This window comes from Amia ocellicauda, chromosome 4 (assembly GCF_036373705.1).
Source record: "Amia ocellicauda isolate fAmiCal2 chromosome 4, fAmiCal2.hap1, whole genome shotgun sequence".
Classification (NCBI taxonomy): Eukaryota; Metazoa; Chordata; class Actinopteri; order Amiiformes; family Amiidae; genus Amia; species Amia ocellicauda.
The window spans coordinates 38279107-38295420 of record NC_089853.1 but is presented as its reverse complement, the minus strand read 5'-3'; the positions used below and the strand labels follow the sequence as shown (position 1 = coordinate 38295420).

General features: G+C 52.8%; 1 protein-coding gene across 4 annotated transcripts in view; it reads right to left on the bottom strand.

Annotated features, from left to right (window-relative positions):
* LOC136748385 (chromodomain-helicase-DNA-binding protein 6-like) overlaps positions 1 to 16314 on the bottom strand; it is a 35542-nt gene that overhangs the window by 6797 nt on the left and 12431 nt on the right. The window contains exons 4-34 of one of the 4 annotated variants that reach the window (XM_066702083.1): positions 16135 to 16279; positions 15737 to 15886; positions 15404 to 15469; positions 15111 to 15169; positions 13859 to 13976; positions 13501 to 13587; positions 13093 to 13227; positions 12535 to 12656; positions 12031 to 12274; positions 11319 to 11495; positions 11004 to 11147; positions 10498 to 10753; positions 9993 to 10203; positions 9591 to 9801; positions 9251 to 9415; positions 8929 to 9108; positions 8303 to 8413; positions 7678 to 7880; positions 7288 to 7487; positions 6970 to 7129; positions 6776 to 6865; positions 6469 to 6572; positions 5989 to 6127; positions 5790 to 5877; positions 5281 to 5335; positions 4752 to 4974; positions 4271 to 4533; positions 2451 to 3989; positions 1487 to 1638; positions 1112 to 1327; positions 284 to 778 (exon numbers count right to left, since the gene is read on the bottom strand). In XM_066702083.1, coding sequence (XP_066558180.1) covers positions 284 to 778; positions 1112 to 1327; positions 1487 to 1638; positions 2451 to 3989; positions 4271 to 4533; positions 4752 to 4974; positions 5281 to 5335; positions 5790 to 5877; positions 5989 to 6127; positions 6469 to 6572; positions 6776 to 6865; positions 6970 to 7129; positions 7288 to 7487; positions 7678 to 7880; positions 8303 to 8413; positions 8929 to 9108; positions 9251 to 9415; positions 9591 to 9801; positions 9993 to 10203; positions 10498 to 10753; positions 11004 to 11147; positions 11319 to 11495; positions 12031 to 12274; positions 12535 to 12656; positions 13093 to 13227; positions 13501 to 13587; positions 13859 to 13976; positions 15111 to 15169; positions 15404 to 15469; positions 15737 to 15886; positions 16135 to 16279 — 6508 coding nt within the window. The remainder of the gene's footprint in view (positions 1 to 283; positions 779 to 1111; positions 1328 to 1486; positions 1639 to 2450; positions 3990 to 4270; positions 4534 to 4751; positions 4975 to 5280; positions 5336 to 5789; positions 5878 to 5988; positions 6128 to 6468; positions 6573 to 6775; positions 6866 to 6969; positions 7130 to 7287; positions 7488 to 7677; positions 7881 to 8302; positions 8414 to 8928; positions 9109 to 9250; positions 9416 to 9590; positions 9802 to 9992; positions 10204 to 10497; positions 10754 to 11003; positions 11148 to 11318; positions 11496 to 12030; positions 12275 to 12534; positions 12657 to 13092; positions 13228 to 13500; positions 13588 to 13858; positions 13977 to 15110; positions 15170 to 15403; positions 15470 to 15736; positions 15887 to 16134; positions 16280 to 16314) is intronic. The other 3 variants (XM_066702086.1, XM_066702084.1, XM_066702085.1) reach the window with 3 other exon arrangements.

Sequence of the window (16314 nt, the reverse complement as noted above, 5' to 3'; positions counted from 1 at the left end):
CAGCTACACAATTAGCTCTTGTCAAGCTGCAGTCTAAAACCTATTTTTATCACTTTTCCTTTCTTGTGTACTTGAACCTCTGAACAGCTTCCAGCTCCTAAACAAAGCAGTGGCCAGATAAGTTCAGTTTTGCCTGAAGCATTCCTTGAGTGTAAGGCTGTTATACAAAATATGTAATGCACTTTAATTAAGGGAACAACTTACAGTTGAAGGAATTCAGTACCCAGGGTGTTAAGGGCAACTGACCCCAGGTTTAAACCCAACACAGACGCACCCCCCTTACCAGCTCAGGGGTGGCCAGGGCCCGGTTCTTGGCGAACCTCATGTCGAGCCCTTCCACGTTCTTCCTGCGGCCCCGCCTCCTGCGCATCACGGCGTCATCGCGGCGCAGGTTGCCGTTGACGATCTGGCCAGTGACAGGGTGTATGAGGCCGGCCTGCAGGATTCCCGCCATATCCAGGCCCAGCGTGCCCTGCAAGCCGGCCAGGGAGGCCATCTTGGGGGGGGCGGTGGCGCTTAGCCCGGGGGGGCCCACGTGCACTGTGCCCGACGCACCACCGCTCACCACACCCAACTCCCCAGCCTTCGACAGGTCCATGGCTGCCTCCTGCCAGCCATTAAGGACCAGGCCTCCACCCCTGTGCGTCACCGCCACTGGGATCTTTTCCCCGCGGCCAGGCTTGGCCCCCACCCCACCCCCTGCTTCTCCAGCCTCAAACTCAAACCCTCCCCGGCTCCTTTTCATCTCAGGCAGGAAGTGTGACCCCTGCAGGCTCTCCTGCAAAGAAATGGAGAGGACAGCCATTACTCACAGAGAGGTAAGCGGGAAAAGGGTTTAATGACAGAGCAGGTCCTGGTTTAGTCCCTCTCACTGTCACTGAGCCTTACTGAGTGCTGTCCTTCAGTTTAATATTATTACTTATTAATTTACCTTAATCCAAGGCAACATGTCCTACACCGTGCAATATAATAAGTGCACTGCACTCTATTTCTAGCATTACACAACTGTATTCACATGGACACAAGAGCAAAATTAAAAAGCTAGTATAACCCTAATGCACACTGTAACTAACGCTGCTCAGCGTGGCTGCAGGGAGGGCGGGGCTCTGACCTTGTGCAGGTGGGAGACAGGCGCCCCCATGGTGTAGTTCAGGCTCTGGGCCAAATGCACCCTGGCAGGGACGTAGCCTCCCCTCTGGGGGGTGCTGTTGATCATCGGGGGGGCGGACAGCGAACTGGGCGAGTCGAACTGCTGGCTGGAGGAGGGCCACTTCCCCTTGAGGATGGCATGACAGATGCTGTCGATGCGATTGATGATCACGCGGTCCTACGAGTTTGCAAAGAAACATTACATCACATCTGTACTGTTATCACCATTTTCATTTTGCAGTAGTTTATTTTGTTAGATTAAGGCAAGCAATCCAGAGTCCACAACAGGGACTGTCTCAGATACCGAGGAGGAGGAGGAGAAAGAGGAGAACCCTACCTTGGGCCACTCGGAGAAAGAATAGAGCGCCTTCTCTTGCAGCAGCTGTGCGATGGTGGGCTCTCGGACCTCATGTAGGCTCTCCGCCACTTCGCAGGCCGACAGGGGTGCCGGGTACCTTGGCTCTTCGGTGTAGCTTTCCACCAGCAGGGCTGAGAGGAGGAGCACAGGGAGTCAAGAGCAGCAATGACCTGAGCACACCTGGACCTGGACCTGCAACCACACCTGAGGTCTACTGGTTTTCATGCCAGCTCAATTACTCGATCAGACCACCAGCGTAGCCAAGTCTTCAATACAGGTTTTTCCAGGTCTCTGTACCTCGACCATTAAAAGCTCCCCTGTGAATCCCGCAGAGCTGTGGCCCAACTGCTGCTTCCATTACTTTAATCAGATAATTGAAGCTAGTGCTGAAGACCACTTAAAATTAAAATTAAAGAATATGTGGGTGGAAGAGGTTAGTATCTCCCCTTGTTTTAATCCCACTCTCAAACCAAGCCAAGACTGTGAGAAGACTCTAGAAAGGGGATCTGCAGTTATAAACAAGTCCTGTAAAAGTCAATCCAAGAGGGAAGCTCGAACACCACACACAATTACATGTACACATCTTCACCCCCTTTAAAAACCTTTTGTTGCCTTATTGCCTAGAATTCAAATCTACACATAGTACCCCACAACTTCCTAGTGCAAAAATTGTACAAGTGTAAAATATATATTATAACATACTACTGAAATATATATTTTTTCATACTAAAATATTTTCTCCCTCTTAACAGTGTGGTTATGTTGTGTAGAAAAGTAGAAAAACAATTTAAATGCATGAAACATGAAAATCTGAGGCACAGACGCAACAAAAAAAGTTCAAGGTGGTCTTTCTATAGGCATTGTATGTACATCCACACAGAGAAACACCCCAACACACACAGAAATACACCCACACGATGTGATGAATCAGGGGTGGCTGTACCTGTGGTCTGCGGCTTCTCCTCCTTCACCTCTGTCCCCAGAGCACCCAGCTGCTCCCCCTGAGGGCTCGGCAGGTGGGCAGGCTTTATCTCCGTGGGCAAAGGCTCAGTGGAGTACTCTTCCTTGAACTGCGAGACAGCCTCGGTGCCCGGTGAGGCAGGGGGGGGCTGTGGGAGGGGCAGCAAGGTGGTGTCCGGGGGGAGGTACGTGTGCCCGCTAAGCGTGGTCTCGTCCGTGGGCTCACAGGGCTGTACCGGGTCCGGCCCGGCCAGGCTGTGCCCGTCGTGTGAAAGCTCCTCCTTGTCGAACTCGAAGGTCACACTGTCAGCGCAATCGCCGGGGCTGGGCACGCTGTGGGTGACGTCCGAGTCACTCAGTTTCTCCTCGGGCTCCTCCTCACCTGCCGGGCAGTGGTGGTTGAGACCGAGGTCAGGCAGGCTGAGGGGTGGGGGGGCGTAATCAGCAGCACAGTGGGGCCCAGGGCTCCCCGACAGCTCGGCCTGCTCTGCAGGGGGATCCGGCACAGCAATGTCCTTGAACAGCAGGAAGCTGGAAGGCAGCGGCTCCACAGTGGTGCTCTGCGAGTCGGAGCTGGGCATACTCAGGCAGTCAGCCTGGGGCCCCTCGTGCGGCGCTGCCTCCAGGAACTCCGGCTCCAGCCCGGGAGGCCCCAAGATGGCGTCCGACTCATTGAAAATGTCAGCGGTGGCAGCGTGCTCAGCGCTATCCCAGGGCGTCTGCAGCTCGTCCAGCTCAGCGGAGGGGGTCATCAGCCCAGCCTCCTCGCAGGGGTACTGCTCCCCCACCAGCACGTCGCTGCGCAGCTTGTCCGCCATGTCCGCTGCTGGGCCGTTCAGCTCGCCCTGCACCCCGTAAGAGTTCAGCATGCTCTGCCCGCCCGACACCGAGTTGAAGGGGAAGCCATTGAAGGCCTCCTTGGCAGGCTTGCCATGCAGAGAGTCAGTGCCAAGGCTATCGTGCTGCAGGGAGCTCAGCTCCAGCGATTCATCCACTGAGGGGCAGTCCAGGAAGCCCCCACGTGCCCCTGGCACCACGCACAGCCCGCTGCCCACATCGGTCTCTGCCGTATCCGAGTGCGAGTGAGCGTGAGAGATGGGGTGTGTGGCAGCAGGAGGGGCAGGGCTGGTGTGGTACTCGGTAGGGGAGGGGCAGTGGCTGAGGCCGGCCTCATACAGGCAGCAGTGGTGAGGAGTCACCCCCCTGACCCCCCCACGGTTCTCCTTCTGCACGTAGTTCCGGTGCGCCTCCAGGAAGGACAGCTGGGGGTCGTTGAGGATGTAGTAGTCTGTGCGGCTCAGGCCGTGTCGCGCAGCACCAAGCAGTAGATCACGGTCGTGCTTGCCGCACTCCCACCACACTGGCAGGTACAGGCTGGGCCGGCATAGATGCAGCCTCTCGCCCAGCAGGGGGTGCCTCAGCACCTGCTCTCGCACCTTTCGCAGCAGCTCAATGCGGTACAGCGTGCGCGCCGCGCGCTCCTCTGTGATGGGCTCCATGAACAGGGACGGCTCCACTGGCCCTGGGGGTACACCGTAGATTCACTCACATGCACACAGACAGCCCTTAAATGCTCACTCACACTTATTACTGCAGTAGGAATTGACAAGAAAAACAAGAGGTCCTTCCCTGACATGAAAAACAAGCAAACGAAAGGGCAGTCAGTCAGAAGCCTGATCAATTCAATCACTTTAATCTGCTGTACAATCCTCTCATGGTAAGCAGCCTCTCGAAACACTGCGCTAGGCCTGGGACTTCCTGCCTGCCCTGAGTGTTCTTGCGAATGTGCCTGAATAGACTCACCAGTTGATCTATACATTGATGGGCCGGACTGCCAGTTCCAGCCGGGCTCTTTACCTTCATCCTTCCTGGGGGGCAGGCGGCAGGCGGTGCGGCACATGGCCACGAAGCTGCAGAAGTATCTCTCCAGACTCTCGTCCGTCTTCCTCTCCAGCCGTGCGAACGAACGGAACTGTGTCCAGTCGAAGCTCTTCTTCTCAGGGTCGAACACCACGCCAAACGACGACACCGTGCGGTAGAAATCGGCCTGCTCCCGCCTCGTCCACCTGCACCAGCACACGGGGAGAGAGGGAGAGAGTGTTTTAACTGTCCTCAAGTTACCTAATGTAACTGTAACTGCACCTTGATGCCCCTAGGGAGACAACTGACAGTACATTTCAAGGATATGTGTGTCAGTATCATTATCAGCATTGGTATCAGTATCAGTGTTTGGGGCTTCAGCTTTAGCTTCAGTTTCAGTTTCAGCGTCTGCATCTCTGCTCACCTTTTCTGCATCTCCAGGAAGAGGGGGTCCGGCTCAGCCGCCCGTCTCCGTAGCTCCTCGCCCAGCTGCCAGCTGCCCCCCATGGCATCAGGCAGCAGGAAGTCGGGCCGCAGCGGCTCGCGGCGTGTGAAGCGCTGGTACGCGGTGATGAGCCGCCGGAGACGCGCAGTCAGGGCAGAGCCTGCCGGCCACAACCCCCGGCCCATCTCCACACACTCCACCACTGTCAGCACAAGGAAGAGGAGATGAACAAGAGAATGAGGGAGAGGAAGGAGAGAGTGAGAGAGGAGGGGAAGAGGATGTAGGTTATCACAGCTGTTTTGCTCTTGAAGAACATCTTATCTAACCTAACTCTGCTCCCTGGCTCTACAGCGCAGCTAGTCAGAAATGAACCCAACACCCTTCCTGTCAAATCTCTGTCCAACTGGTCCCGTCCACCCTCGCTGTGCTCCAATTGCACAGGTAGATAAATGCACACACACTAGAGACCCAACACTACACAACACAACACAACACAACTGGAGCTCACCTGGAGCCGGGCATTCAGTTTTCTCTGTTGTTTCACTGCAGGCAATAATCTCTTCCTTTTGAGGAAAAAGAATTAAAAAGATTACAAATAATAACATCTATCCAAAACACTACATTATAATGATTTGTAAAAGTCAACCTAGAGGTCAATTTTTACAACGAGAGGCCAGTGCGATGTTCTCCCATCACAAAGGAAGCTCTGCCAGAGGGCCACTTTCTGTGCAAGGAACTGTGGTTAAGGTCAGGTAAAGAAAGCCAAACACACACAGGCCTCCTTCACATTCATTTTAACGCTAGTGTTGCCTTGGATAAAGGCATCTGCTACATTACTTAATTTTTAAAGAGCCAAGTCCACTTGTGGAAAGAAAAACTAAACATTAACTTAAAAATAAGGCCCGTGTAGGAGCAGTGAATCTGCCGACAGAATGAACAGTCTTGTCTGAATGGCCGTTGTGAGGTGCATGCAAACTGCCTCTCGGCACAACTCTCTGGCTGCCTCTCGCCACGCACCTCGCCCAGCTCCTTTTCACTCGCCACCTCAGGCTGGCTCTCTGGCTCAGGCTTGATGTGCAGCTCCTGCTCTTTAACCGCCTCGCTCCTGCAGCAACACAAACACACACAGGTCAAAATGGAGGTCTAAGGGACACCGGTGCCACATGAGGCTCTGTAAAATGTATTCCTTGATACAATTTCATTTCGGGCCCCTTGCCTGTCAGTGAGGTCAGCCACACACTCGCTGCCAACGCCACAGCCCTGCTCCGCTGTCAGGGCCGTCACGTCAGGCATCCCCACCCTCTCTAGAAAGCACAGCTCGGGGTCCGCCCGCATAGCGTTGTAGCGCTCGTACCCTGGGGAGAGGAACAGGAGAGGGGCAATACAGTCAGCTGAGCTCAGGATCACGGCACGGAGCACCTGGCCTGTAAACTGTGTATAACAATCCTTGTCTGGGATACTATTCTAATTGTATATTATTGTAAATTTTTTTATACTGACTGTGGATTTCATTGATATTCCACTGGCGAACCAAACCTTAAAATAAAACCATAGGAGTTTTCTGTACCAGCTGGTGGCCTGACACACGGTCTCAAACACCAGCCATGCATGAACAGTTTTGCTGATCCTAACCCTGCCTGCAGAACACAATTTGAGCATGTGAATGGCTCCCGAGAGCCCTGGCTCTGTCCCATACCGTGCTTATGGACCCCGATGAGAAGGGACTTGTCCGCCTCAGCATCCCACCAGTCCACTGGGATCTCCAGGTAGTCGATGTCGGGCAGCACGACCTCCAGCTTACTGTAGAGACAGGGCACAGCGTCACCCAGGGCTTGCCATCACACGGGCCACATGGACACTGCGCAGGCACACGGCACACGCAACTCTCAAAATCGTAAAGCGCAGACAACGCACAATCAATCTGTGCCAACACACAAGCCACGCGCAATCCCTCTGCGCAGAGACAGAATACGGACATATGTGCACGACCAGGTGATGGTTACCTGGCAGAAACGCCGTCCAGCGCCTGGTCTGCTGCTTCTCCCAGCACCTCCGCCTTCAGGTAATACAGCATCCGCACCCTCAGCAGCACCCTGAAGGAGACACTGTTGTTACTGGGGGGGCGGGGCACAGGCTGTTTCCAGCAGGAGCTCAGCCACTCAGCCCCACCCACCTCTCCATGGGCTGTGACACTCACTTGTTGCAATGCTGCTTCAGGTGTTTCTTGTAGCTGTCATCGTGCAGCACCACCTCGGGGTTGCAGTTCACCAGCCAGTCTGCGTTCTTCATCTCCGGCTGGCACAGCTGATTCTTCAACTTCTTGCCCTTCCTGCCCCGAGGGACGGGCGCTGACAGGCCTGGCGCACAGAGACACACGGCGGTCAGACACAGGGGTTGGGGGGGTGGAGAACATGCCAACACAGTTGTACGCTCATTGACAAATGTGTTAGTTTTGCCTGTTAATTTTTTCTTTTTAATCCCTCTATCAAGAACAGGGCTTCCCAACCAATTGTACCCGAGTGGTTCTGCAGTGCCTGGTTGTTCCCGTCCTTGGTGGGGGTGATGAGGTCCCAGATGAAGCTCCGGATCTTGTCATCACCCTTGTAGTGCCGGACGCAGTAGACCAGCAGCGCGCGGCACAGCAGCTCCATGTCCCTCTCCGACAGGTGCCACTTGAACCGGCCGTGCGTCAGGATGTCCTTCCAGCGGCCCCAGCTGCATGAGACAGACACCGTGTTGGACACGAGAGACAATATAGCAGACCGCAGAGTATAGAATTGTACACACAAGTGCACCGAATCAGACAGTATCACACAGACCCACAAAGAACACGTATGTGTCTATGAAAAAACACACACACAGACAAATGGAACAAACTGGCCCCGGGACACGGACACCAACCCACCCGAATATGAGCAGGTTCTTCTCCACACGGAAGCACTCTGCGCGCAAGTAGCGGCGGTTCCTCTCGCTCAGGCGGCGTGAGCGGCAGGGCCTCTCCTCCGAGTCGCTGTCCAGTTCCGAGAACTCCATCAACTCGTCGTCCTCGAAGGAGTTGTAGTGACGAGTCTGCTTACGCACCCTGGGCGTGTCGATCACCAGGCTCTCCTGCCCGGGGACACACGCGCACATAAACGGGCACAAGCACACACATTACATTTGGAGGGAGAGGTTGGAGTCCCTCTGTGTATAAAAGGGGACCAGTTGTTTTTATTGGGGGTTGACTGACTCATGATGGAACAGCTGAAACTTCATAAATAAATAACTAAAACCATTGTGCTTGAGGGACAGAATAGAATTAGAACACCTAAAAAACCAACAACAGTCCAGTTAATAAATCAAAGTTACTGCACAGCTGCAGTGCAGGTGCATCAGCAGCAGAAATGAACAAGTCGAATCTCCACGGACTTCAGAGTGGCTTCAATACAGAGGAGGCTTTCCACGCAGTAAAGGGATTGAAACAGAACAGCAAGAACAGCAAGCACCATGGAGACACAGCATACACAATGCCGCACACACACAGCACTCACCTTCTCCGCTTTAGAGTCAATCTCCAGCTCTGCAATCTTCGCCCACTTCTGCCAGAAGTTGGGGTCGTCCAGGGAAATGTCAGTTCGGTTTCCTGAGGACACAAAGCTGGCCTGCGGAATGAGACGGGTACCGCACACATAGCTGTCAGAGTAGCAGGTCAGCGCTGCCCGCACGTACGCCCTCTCCGACTTCAGAATGCATCCATTGAAATACTTTACTCTTTTTTTTTTTTTTTTTTTTTTTAAAAGGTTGTAAACAGAAATTCGCTGCTATCACTGAAGCCCAAACTATGAAGTTTGCAGCATCAATAACCATTGGATATTCCCTATAGTTAGTATATAGTGCCTACACAGTCAGAAAAAAAGTCACGTACACACCAAAACATTAATTAAATTAATTAAGAATTTGTCCACGAGCCCTATGCCGCAGCTTGTTGCTCAGATGTGGACACAGCAATCACTCACAACTGAGCTACGTGATTTAGTGAGAAATTGAGTCGCTCTAGTGTGGACCCACATTAAAAGTGTGCAAGTGTGGATGTGTGGATTTGCTCTGAGCAGGCTGGTGGTATGAGTGGGACAATGGGTTGGCTGGGGTTCAGGGTTGGGTGGTGAAGCGGGGGTACCTTGGCGAAAGTGGACCCCTTGCCCTCAGACTGGATGGTGATGGTCTGGGTGCGGCGCTGCAGGATCTGGTCGATGTCCTCCTCGCAGAACTTGGAGCCCTCATCCTCCTCGTCCATCAGCGCGCCGTACGCCCCCTTCCTCAGCAGGTCCTCCACTTCCATTTTTGATAGCTGCTGCACCTGCCCAAATGCATGGGGAATTACACACAGGCACACACAACCTACCACACACACAGAGAGTTACACACCCACCCACAAACACAATATCAACAAGACGCACAGGGAGTTACACACACGGGCAGTGTGGCGAGGGAGCGCTCACCCCATTCAGGCTGCCCTTGCGGTTGATGTCCTGCAGCACGGCCTTGTCCAGCCCCAGCTTCAGGCTGGCCTTGTCGAACATTTCCCGCTCATACGAGTTCCTGGTGATCAGCCGGTACACCTTCACCGCCTTCGACTGGCCAATCCGGTGACAGCGTGCCTGGGCCTGCACACAGCACCACGACGATATCACCAAGCACACACGAACAAAAAAAGTCAGACAACGTCAGCATGACCCACTTATACTCAGTTCAGTCAGATGGAATATAGAGCACTACTGTAAAACCAATTGGATTATTTGCCAGACAGACAGACAGACAGACAAGTAGGCTCTGACTCACCTGCAGGTCGTTCTGGGGGTTCCAGTCTGAGTCGAAGATGATGCAGGTGTCAGCGGCCGTGAGGTTGATGCCCAGCCCCCCGGCCCGGGTGCACAGCAGAAACACAAAGCGGTCCGAGTCCACTTTGCAGAACCGGTCGATGGCGGCCTGGCGTAGGTTGCCCCGCACACGCCCATCAATGCGCTCATAGGTATACCTGGAGAGAGAGCGCCTGCCATGTGGTGAGAGGGGGAGTTTAATATCCCCCCACCACACCTGACATTCCTTTACTTTCAGAGGACTCTGAAAGGTCCCTTTTCAGAAGAATTAAAAGGCACAACTAGGTAAGCAGTGATTCTGTGCAGAGAGCAAGTGTGCAAAACTGACCCTGCACCCCTCCCTGGGCCACCGCACCCTGCTCACCGTCTCTGGATCAGATAGTCCTCCAGGATGTCCAGGCAGCGCACCATCTGGGAGAAGACTAGCACCTTGTGACCCCCAGCGATCAGCTTGGGCAGCAGCTTGTCGATGAGCACCAGCTTTCCCGCCGCCTGGATCATTGCCTGCAGCTGGAAGTCCCAGGCCTCAGGGCTGTAGGTCTTCCTGAAGCTCTCCAGGATTTTCTCCTCCGCCCCTGAGTAGGACAACAAGGCCACTCCATCAGAACACACAACATCCTGACCACCACATATTTGCAATGCACATAGAAAACATATCTGTCCTGTCTGACCACCCCTACTCCCACTGCAGGCACATACAGACAAAACTTTATACATACGAGAAGAGCATTCAAACAAACGCCTTTCTAAAACAATGTTTTTAGGCTTGATTTACAAGCCCTCGGCAGAAGCAGAATTTTCGATTCCTTTGGGAATGGAGTTCCTGAACAAACTGCTCCGTTAGGGTGCATGCAGTGTGTATGCTGTACCTGTGATGAGGTAGGGGTGGTTGCAGCACTTGCGCAGCTCCATCATGGTGTTGATGAGGTTGGGCATGTTGTGCTGGTTGGCCCCTTTGGCCAGGAAGGTAAAGTTCTTCTCCAGGATGGCCCTGTAGTACTTCTTCTGGATGTTGGTGAGCTCCACCTCGATGATAGTCTCCTCCTTGGGTGCCAGGTTCTTTTCCACATCATCCTTCAGCCTCCTCAGCATCATGGGCTTCAGGATGGCCTGCAGCTTCTTCACCTGACAGACAGACAGACAGCCGCAGCACACAGCAGAGTGAGAACTCACACCCCAGTCCATTTACAGTGTGGGAGACTAGGTTCTAAGCCTAAAAATGGTTTAAGCAAATCAACAGCACTTTTAGAAAATGCATTAAAAAGTTGTTCAGCCTGGGTGAAGGAGCTGAGGATCTAAGCCTGCAAATGCAGAAAAGAACATATGGTGCTAAATCCCCTACGGTGACCCCCTAGACATTATCAGTCTCCAGCACCTGTTCCTCAGTCTTCAGGTCCCCGAACTCCTCCAGGAAGCTGGTCTCCGAGGGGAACTGCTGGGGCTCCAGGAAGTTGAGCAGACTGAACAGCTCCTCCACGGAGTTCTGCAGCGGGGTACCAGTCAGCAGCACCTTGTGCTCCTGGAGAGAGAGGACCAGTAGCGTGTCAGGGAGGTCAGCACTGTGCAGGAAACGCACACGGAGCAGCATATGGCAAAGCACCACTGCATGGTGATTTCACACTGGCTGCTTGTTAATGTGCCGTTCTGTGCATGCAGTCGTATTAGCCCCACACACGCGCCAAAGTCTCACCAGGCTCATGAGCTTCAGGCCCTCCAGCAGTTTGCAGTTCCTATTCTTGAGGCGGTGCGCTTCGTCAATCACCACGCAGCGCCACTGGATCTTCTTCAGTTCGGGGCAGTCTGCCAGGATCATCTCAAAGGTGGTGATCACGCCCTGGAACTTGAACATCCCGCCAACAGGTGTGCCCTGGAAAACAAAGGGACACAGCCATCAGGACCACACTGCTCCTCACACGGCTGACCACTGCCCTCTCCCTCTTCTTGAGGCAAAGCTCTCCAAGGCCCTCTCTTCCAGCTGAGCCCAGTCCTGGTCCAGGACTGGCTGTAGTCCAGCATGTTCACAGCTCTCTTTAAAGGACTGACAATCTCTGACCTGTGGGGGCAAGTTACTGTGGTTCTGTTAAGCCAACAACGAACTAAATGAGGTTAGTTAAGAGCTCGGGGTGGAAGGGGAACCTGCGACGCCAGGCCCTCAACCACCAGCACTAGAGACCCTGCTCTAGTCTGATCAATTCCATTCCCCTACTAAGCCAGGTGTCCGTATTTTTCCACCCCAGCTTTTACCAGTCCCATCTCAACCCCATTAGTAGCTGAAACGGACCAACTCCCTGTAATTACATTAAAGAGCTGAAAATCCACAGAGACTGGAACAAACTGGGGGGGACCTGAAGTACTGTGTAAATGCACATCCATCCCCGGTCACCCCTCTGCCACCTGCCCACCTGCTCGTCCTTGTAGAACATCTCGTACTGCTGGATCATCTGACGGCTGATCTGGCTGCCGTGGTAGACAATGGCATTCATCTCGGTCCAGGTGCGGAACTCACGTTCCCAGTTGGTGATGGTGGAGAGCGGCGCGATGATGAGGAAAGGCCCACGGATGCCCATGAGGAAGATCTCATACAGGAAAGTGATGGACTGGATCGTCTTGCCCAGCCCCATCTCGTCAGCCAGGATGCAGTTCTTCCTGGGGGGAGGGGCGGAGGGAGAGAAGACATGTCAGAGACAGGGTGACAGGAACAGAGAGAAAGACAGACAGAGATGGACAGAGACGGAGACTGACAGAGACATACACCTCACGCATCAACCTGGTCCTGCTGCTACAGCACTATTATGCCTCATTTCAATCTATTCTTACAATTCAATTAATATCCTGTCCATGCAGATGCTTGACGTTCCCATCTCCCACTCCTTCTCCCAGTTCCTGAGCACTGGTCTTGGCCTTACCTGTTGTACCAGTTGAACAGGAGCCAGTTCATGCCCTCCAGCTGGTATTCCCGCAGCTCGTTCCCATTCCTGTAATCCCGGGAAATCTCTAGCTTCTTCCATTGGTCGGGAGGGGGGCGCTCCTGCACAGGAAGAAAAACAGAACACGCCAAACAGTCAGGCACCAACTGGAACCCTGTCTGGCTCCCCTACTCCTTCCATCTTGGCATTTGTGCGAACAGACGTCTTAACTGTTCTTATCACGGAAGCTTCTTGCGTCACGCTTAGCATACAGCCTTAAAATTAATCAACTTATTGATTTATTTTTATGGGAGGAATAAGCAATGACAAACTCCAGATGATACAGAGTCAAAGAGAATCAATCACACTGCTGACGGGGATACTACAAACCAGTCTCTTGAAACATTTATGTTACATTTTACAACTTCACCTTGTGATTTTGTCTTAATAGGAAGTACCCCAGTGATAAATGTTTTATGCCAATCGCCCATCATACAGAGATGCTGTAAAAATGCCTGCCTGCCAGCCCCTGCACAGGGGAGGACCCCCAGCTCTCACCGTGCATTTCACATCCGGGATTTTCTTAATCTCCTCAAACTCCCTGATCTTTCCGGGGTCCACGTCCTCCTGCAGCTCCCAGGTGCTCTCCTCGTAGGACAGGGAGCACCACTTCACCAGGTAGTGCGTGACTTCCTGCAAGAAATACAGAGCTCCGGTGAACACAGACACAAAGCAATGAGCTGCTACTGAGCACCAGTCCTGGGCTGGAGCAGAGGCTTGTGCTGTGGCTGCATGCTGGGCCACCCCCACTTTTAAAGATAGGGGGCTGATGATCTATCCTAGACTGCGGGCCACTCTCCAAAGTCAAATCAAAACATTTGTTTAACACTGGCATACACAGCCCTGCAGTGCTAATACAAGCAGAGCAGTGCTACTAGAGTCCCAGCGTGGGCAGGGCCAGCTCACCTCCCCGGTCTCCGTGTCCTTGGTGTGGGCGACCTCCAGCACACGGTCCACCTCAATGTAGTCGGGGTTGAAGAGATCCTCATCTGGCTACAACGGCAAGAACCCGCGTTACAACACAGCCTCCTGGCACGCAGCATTATCACACACACTGTGCACACACACGGCATTTAGAAACTTTCACCCCACGCCTGCCCCCCCCACACCAGATTACACACTTCCTGAGGGGGAGAAGACGACGGGATAACGATCCTCACATTTCTACAGATGACGGTACCATGGTACTCACACTACAGTCGTTCAGAAGCGGGACAGCCGTAAAGCTCAGCCCCTCTGCAGGGCAGCGAGCCGCCGCGCTCACCTCAGTGAAGATGTGCTTCATCTGGGCCTGCTTGGTCCTGAAGCGCTTGATCTTCTGGTGGATTCTGGGGTCCTTCTCAAGCTCCTGCAAAGTGGCCCACTTGCAGTGCAGGTAAGAGCTGCACAGAGGAGAAGCAGCGACTTAATGCACATTATCACAGTACCCTCTCCAGACTACAGAGCTGTGAAAACAGCTGTGTGCGTTTATCAAATTTATAAAACCCAAATTAGCAGTCGATTAACAGCGATCAATAATACAAAAGATAATGCAAGAAAATAGTCAAAAAAGTGGTCATGCATTTCACAGGCCCAGGATAGTGATAAGAACAAAGTTTACAAACGAGAGGCCATTCGACCCATTGTGCTCATTTAGTGTCCATTAATAACCGAGTGATCCAAGGATGCTATCCAGTCTATTTTTGAATGCTCCCACATTTTCAGCTTCAATAACTTCAACCACATCGCTGAGGAGTCCGTTCCAGATTGTGACAAGACTACAGCAATCTGTACAACAATGCAAAGATTAGACAAGAGACTCCTTGCAAACGTTACGTCAAGGTCGCAGTTCCCCACACCGCCTTCCTGGGTCACCGAATCAGGCGGCATGTTTTTCACCATTCCTCTATTCATCAGAACTTCTTCGCCCGAGCTTCCGCCTCCGCAAACCAATCACAATAATGACAGTGAAAGACTGTCAGTGAAAGGCTGCCAATGAATGACACGCTTTTATTGTCATTAAGATGCATTTTATTCTTTGCAGAATTAATCCTTGATCAGGTATTTATTGAAGACCTTGGGCAGCAAACACATCTGGGAAGGGAAGAATGGGAATTAAAGAGTAAATTGGACCAACCCCCCCTCAGTGAGCACCAGAGTGAAAACCGTTAGACTAGACTCAACAGAGAACTGCAGTTCCGGAGCCTCGAGGAGACAAAGGATTCCAGATGTTCAGATCCACCGAGAGGAATCTGTAACACTAGCGAACAGAGACACGGACAGCCCACGTCTACCTTTCACTGGAAGAGAAACGTGCTGCAGCAGGGCCGACAACACCACGGGCGAGAGGTGCGTACACAGAAACAACGGAGAGGATGGGAAAAAAAACTAATAAAACCCAAAAATAATTACAATGAAAAAGGCTCTGCTTACACAGCGGTTTCAAACCACGCACTACTGAGCGTACAGACCGGGAGAATATCACCACCACTAAAGGGTTGAACTACTTTAACCCCAGCCTTGATGAACATACTTACAAATTCCTGTACTTGACATAGAATTCCTCGGCCTCCTGTGGCAGCTCACCCAGGGAGGCCTGAAAGACGAGACGCACAGTGAGAGAAGGCAGAGAGAGACAGACAGACAGCGAGAGAGTGTGTCATGGGAGTCAGAGAGCACGAGAGTGGGAAGGCCAAGACTATGTGCTCGGACCCCTCTTTACAGGATACAGGTTATGAAGAAACTATAAAAGACATTTCCCCACATCTGGAGCACAGTAGAAAGTCTCAGCAAACAGGGGAGCGAAGGCCCCTGGGGAAGCTGCTGTTACCTCAGTCTTCACAGCACGGACAGCCAGGATCTTCTCGATGATGTTGGCTTCATCCTCTGGGGGCTCCTGAAACACAGTTAGTGCTTTATCTTGTAACGTCCCTCTGTTGTCGGACACCTCACAGCGTTGTGAGCATCTTAATGCACGATACAAATGTACAGTGTGTATATGCAGCGCCACCTACAGAACTGGCTGCAGCCGTGTATAAAAGAGAGAGCAAGAATGTGTCTGTGTCTGTGTGTGAGCGTGAGTATGTGCTTGTGCAAGTCTGTGAAATTGTGCGACTGCATGTGTGCGTGAGAGTGCTGAAGAGTGTGCATCTGGGAGCTCTACCTCAGCCTGCCAGGCCAGCGTGGAGGTACTGATCGCGGGGATGCGGCCGGTGCCCAGCACAGCGATCGTCTCGCCATCATCGTCCACCACCTTGAAGTCCAGATCCTCGTTGTACTTCCTGCGTTTCACCTGCCGCCCCGAGCGTCGCTTCTGCCAGACACAGGGAACACGTCCCGGTCAGCAAGCACACAGGCATACACACACGCTTGCACACACTTACACACGCCTTTAGAAATGTCACCATAAACATTCTGAATACACACAAAAACTCTTCATGAAAATCGCCTCAATACATGACTTTTTTTTTTTTTTTGAGCACAGCCCTGAGTGGACAGACAGTATGCAAGTCCAAAGCTGGTTGTGCTCAGACACACACCAGAGCAGAGTGTCAGACTCACCGTGCCATCCAGAGAGTCACTGGTCTCCTCATTCCCAGGGGCTGACAGGGACACAGTCTCGTCACTCTCTAGCGCCTCCTGCAGTGCGTCGCTTTTCCTCTTCCCTTTCTTCTTCTTTTCCGGAGGGGGGGGACCCTGCTCTCTGCTGTAGGGTAATCACATTGGATTGTTATGCATTTT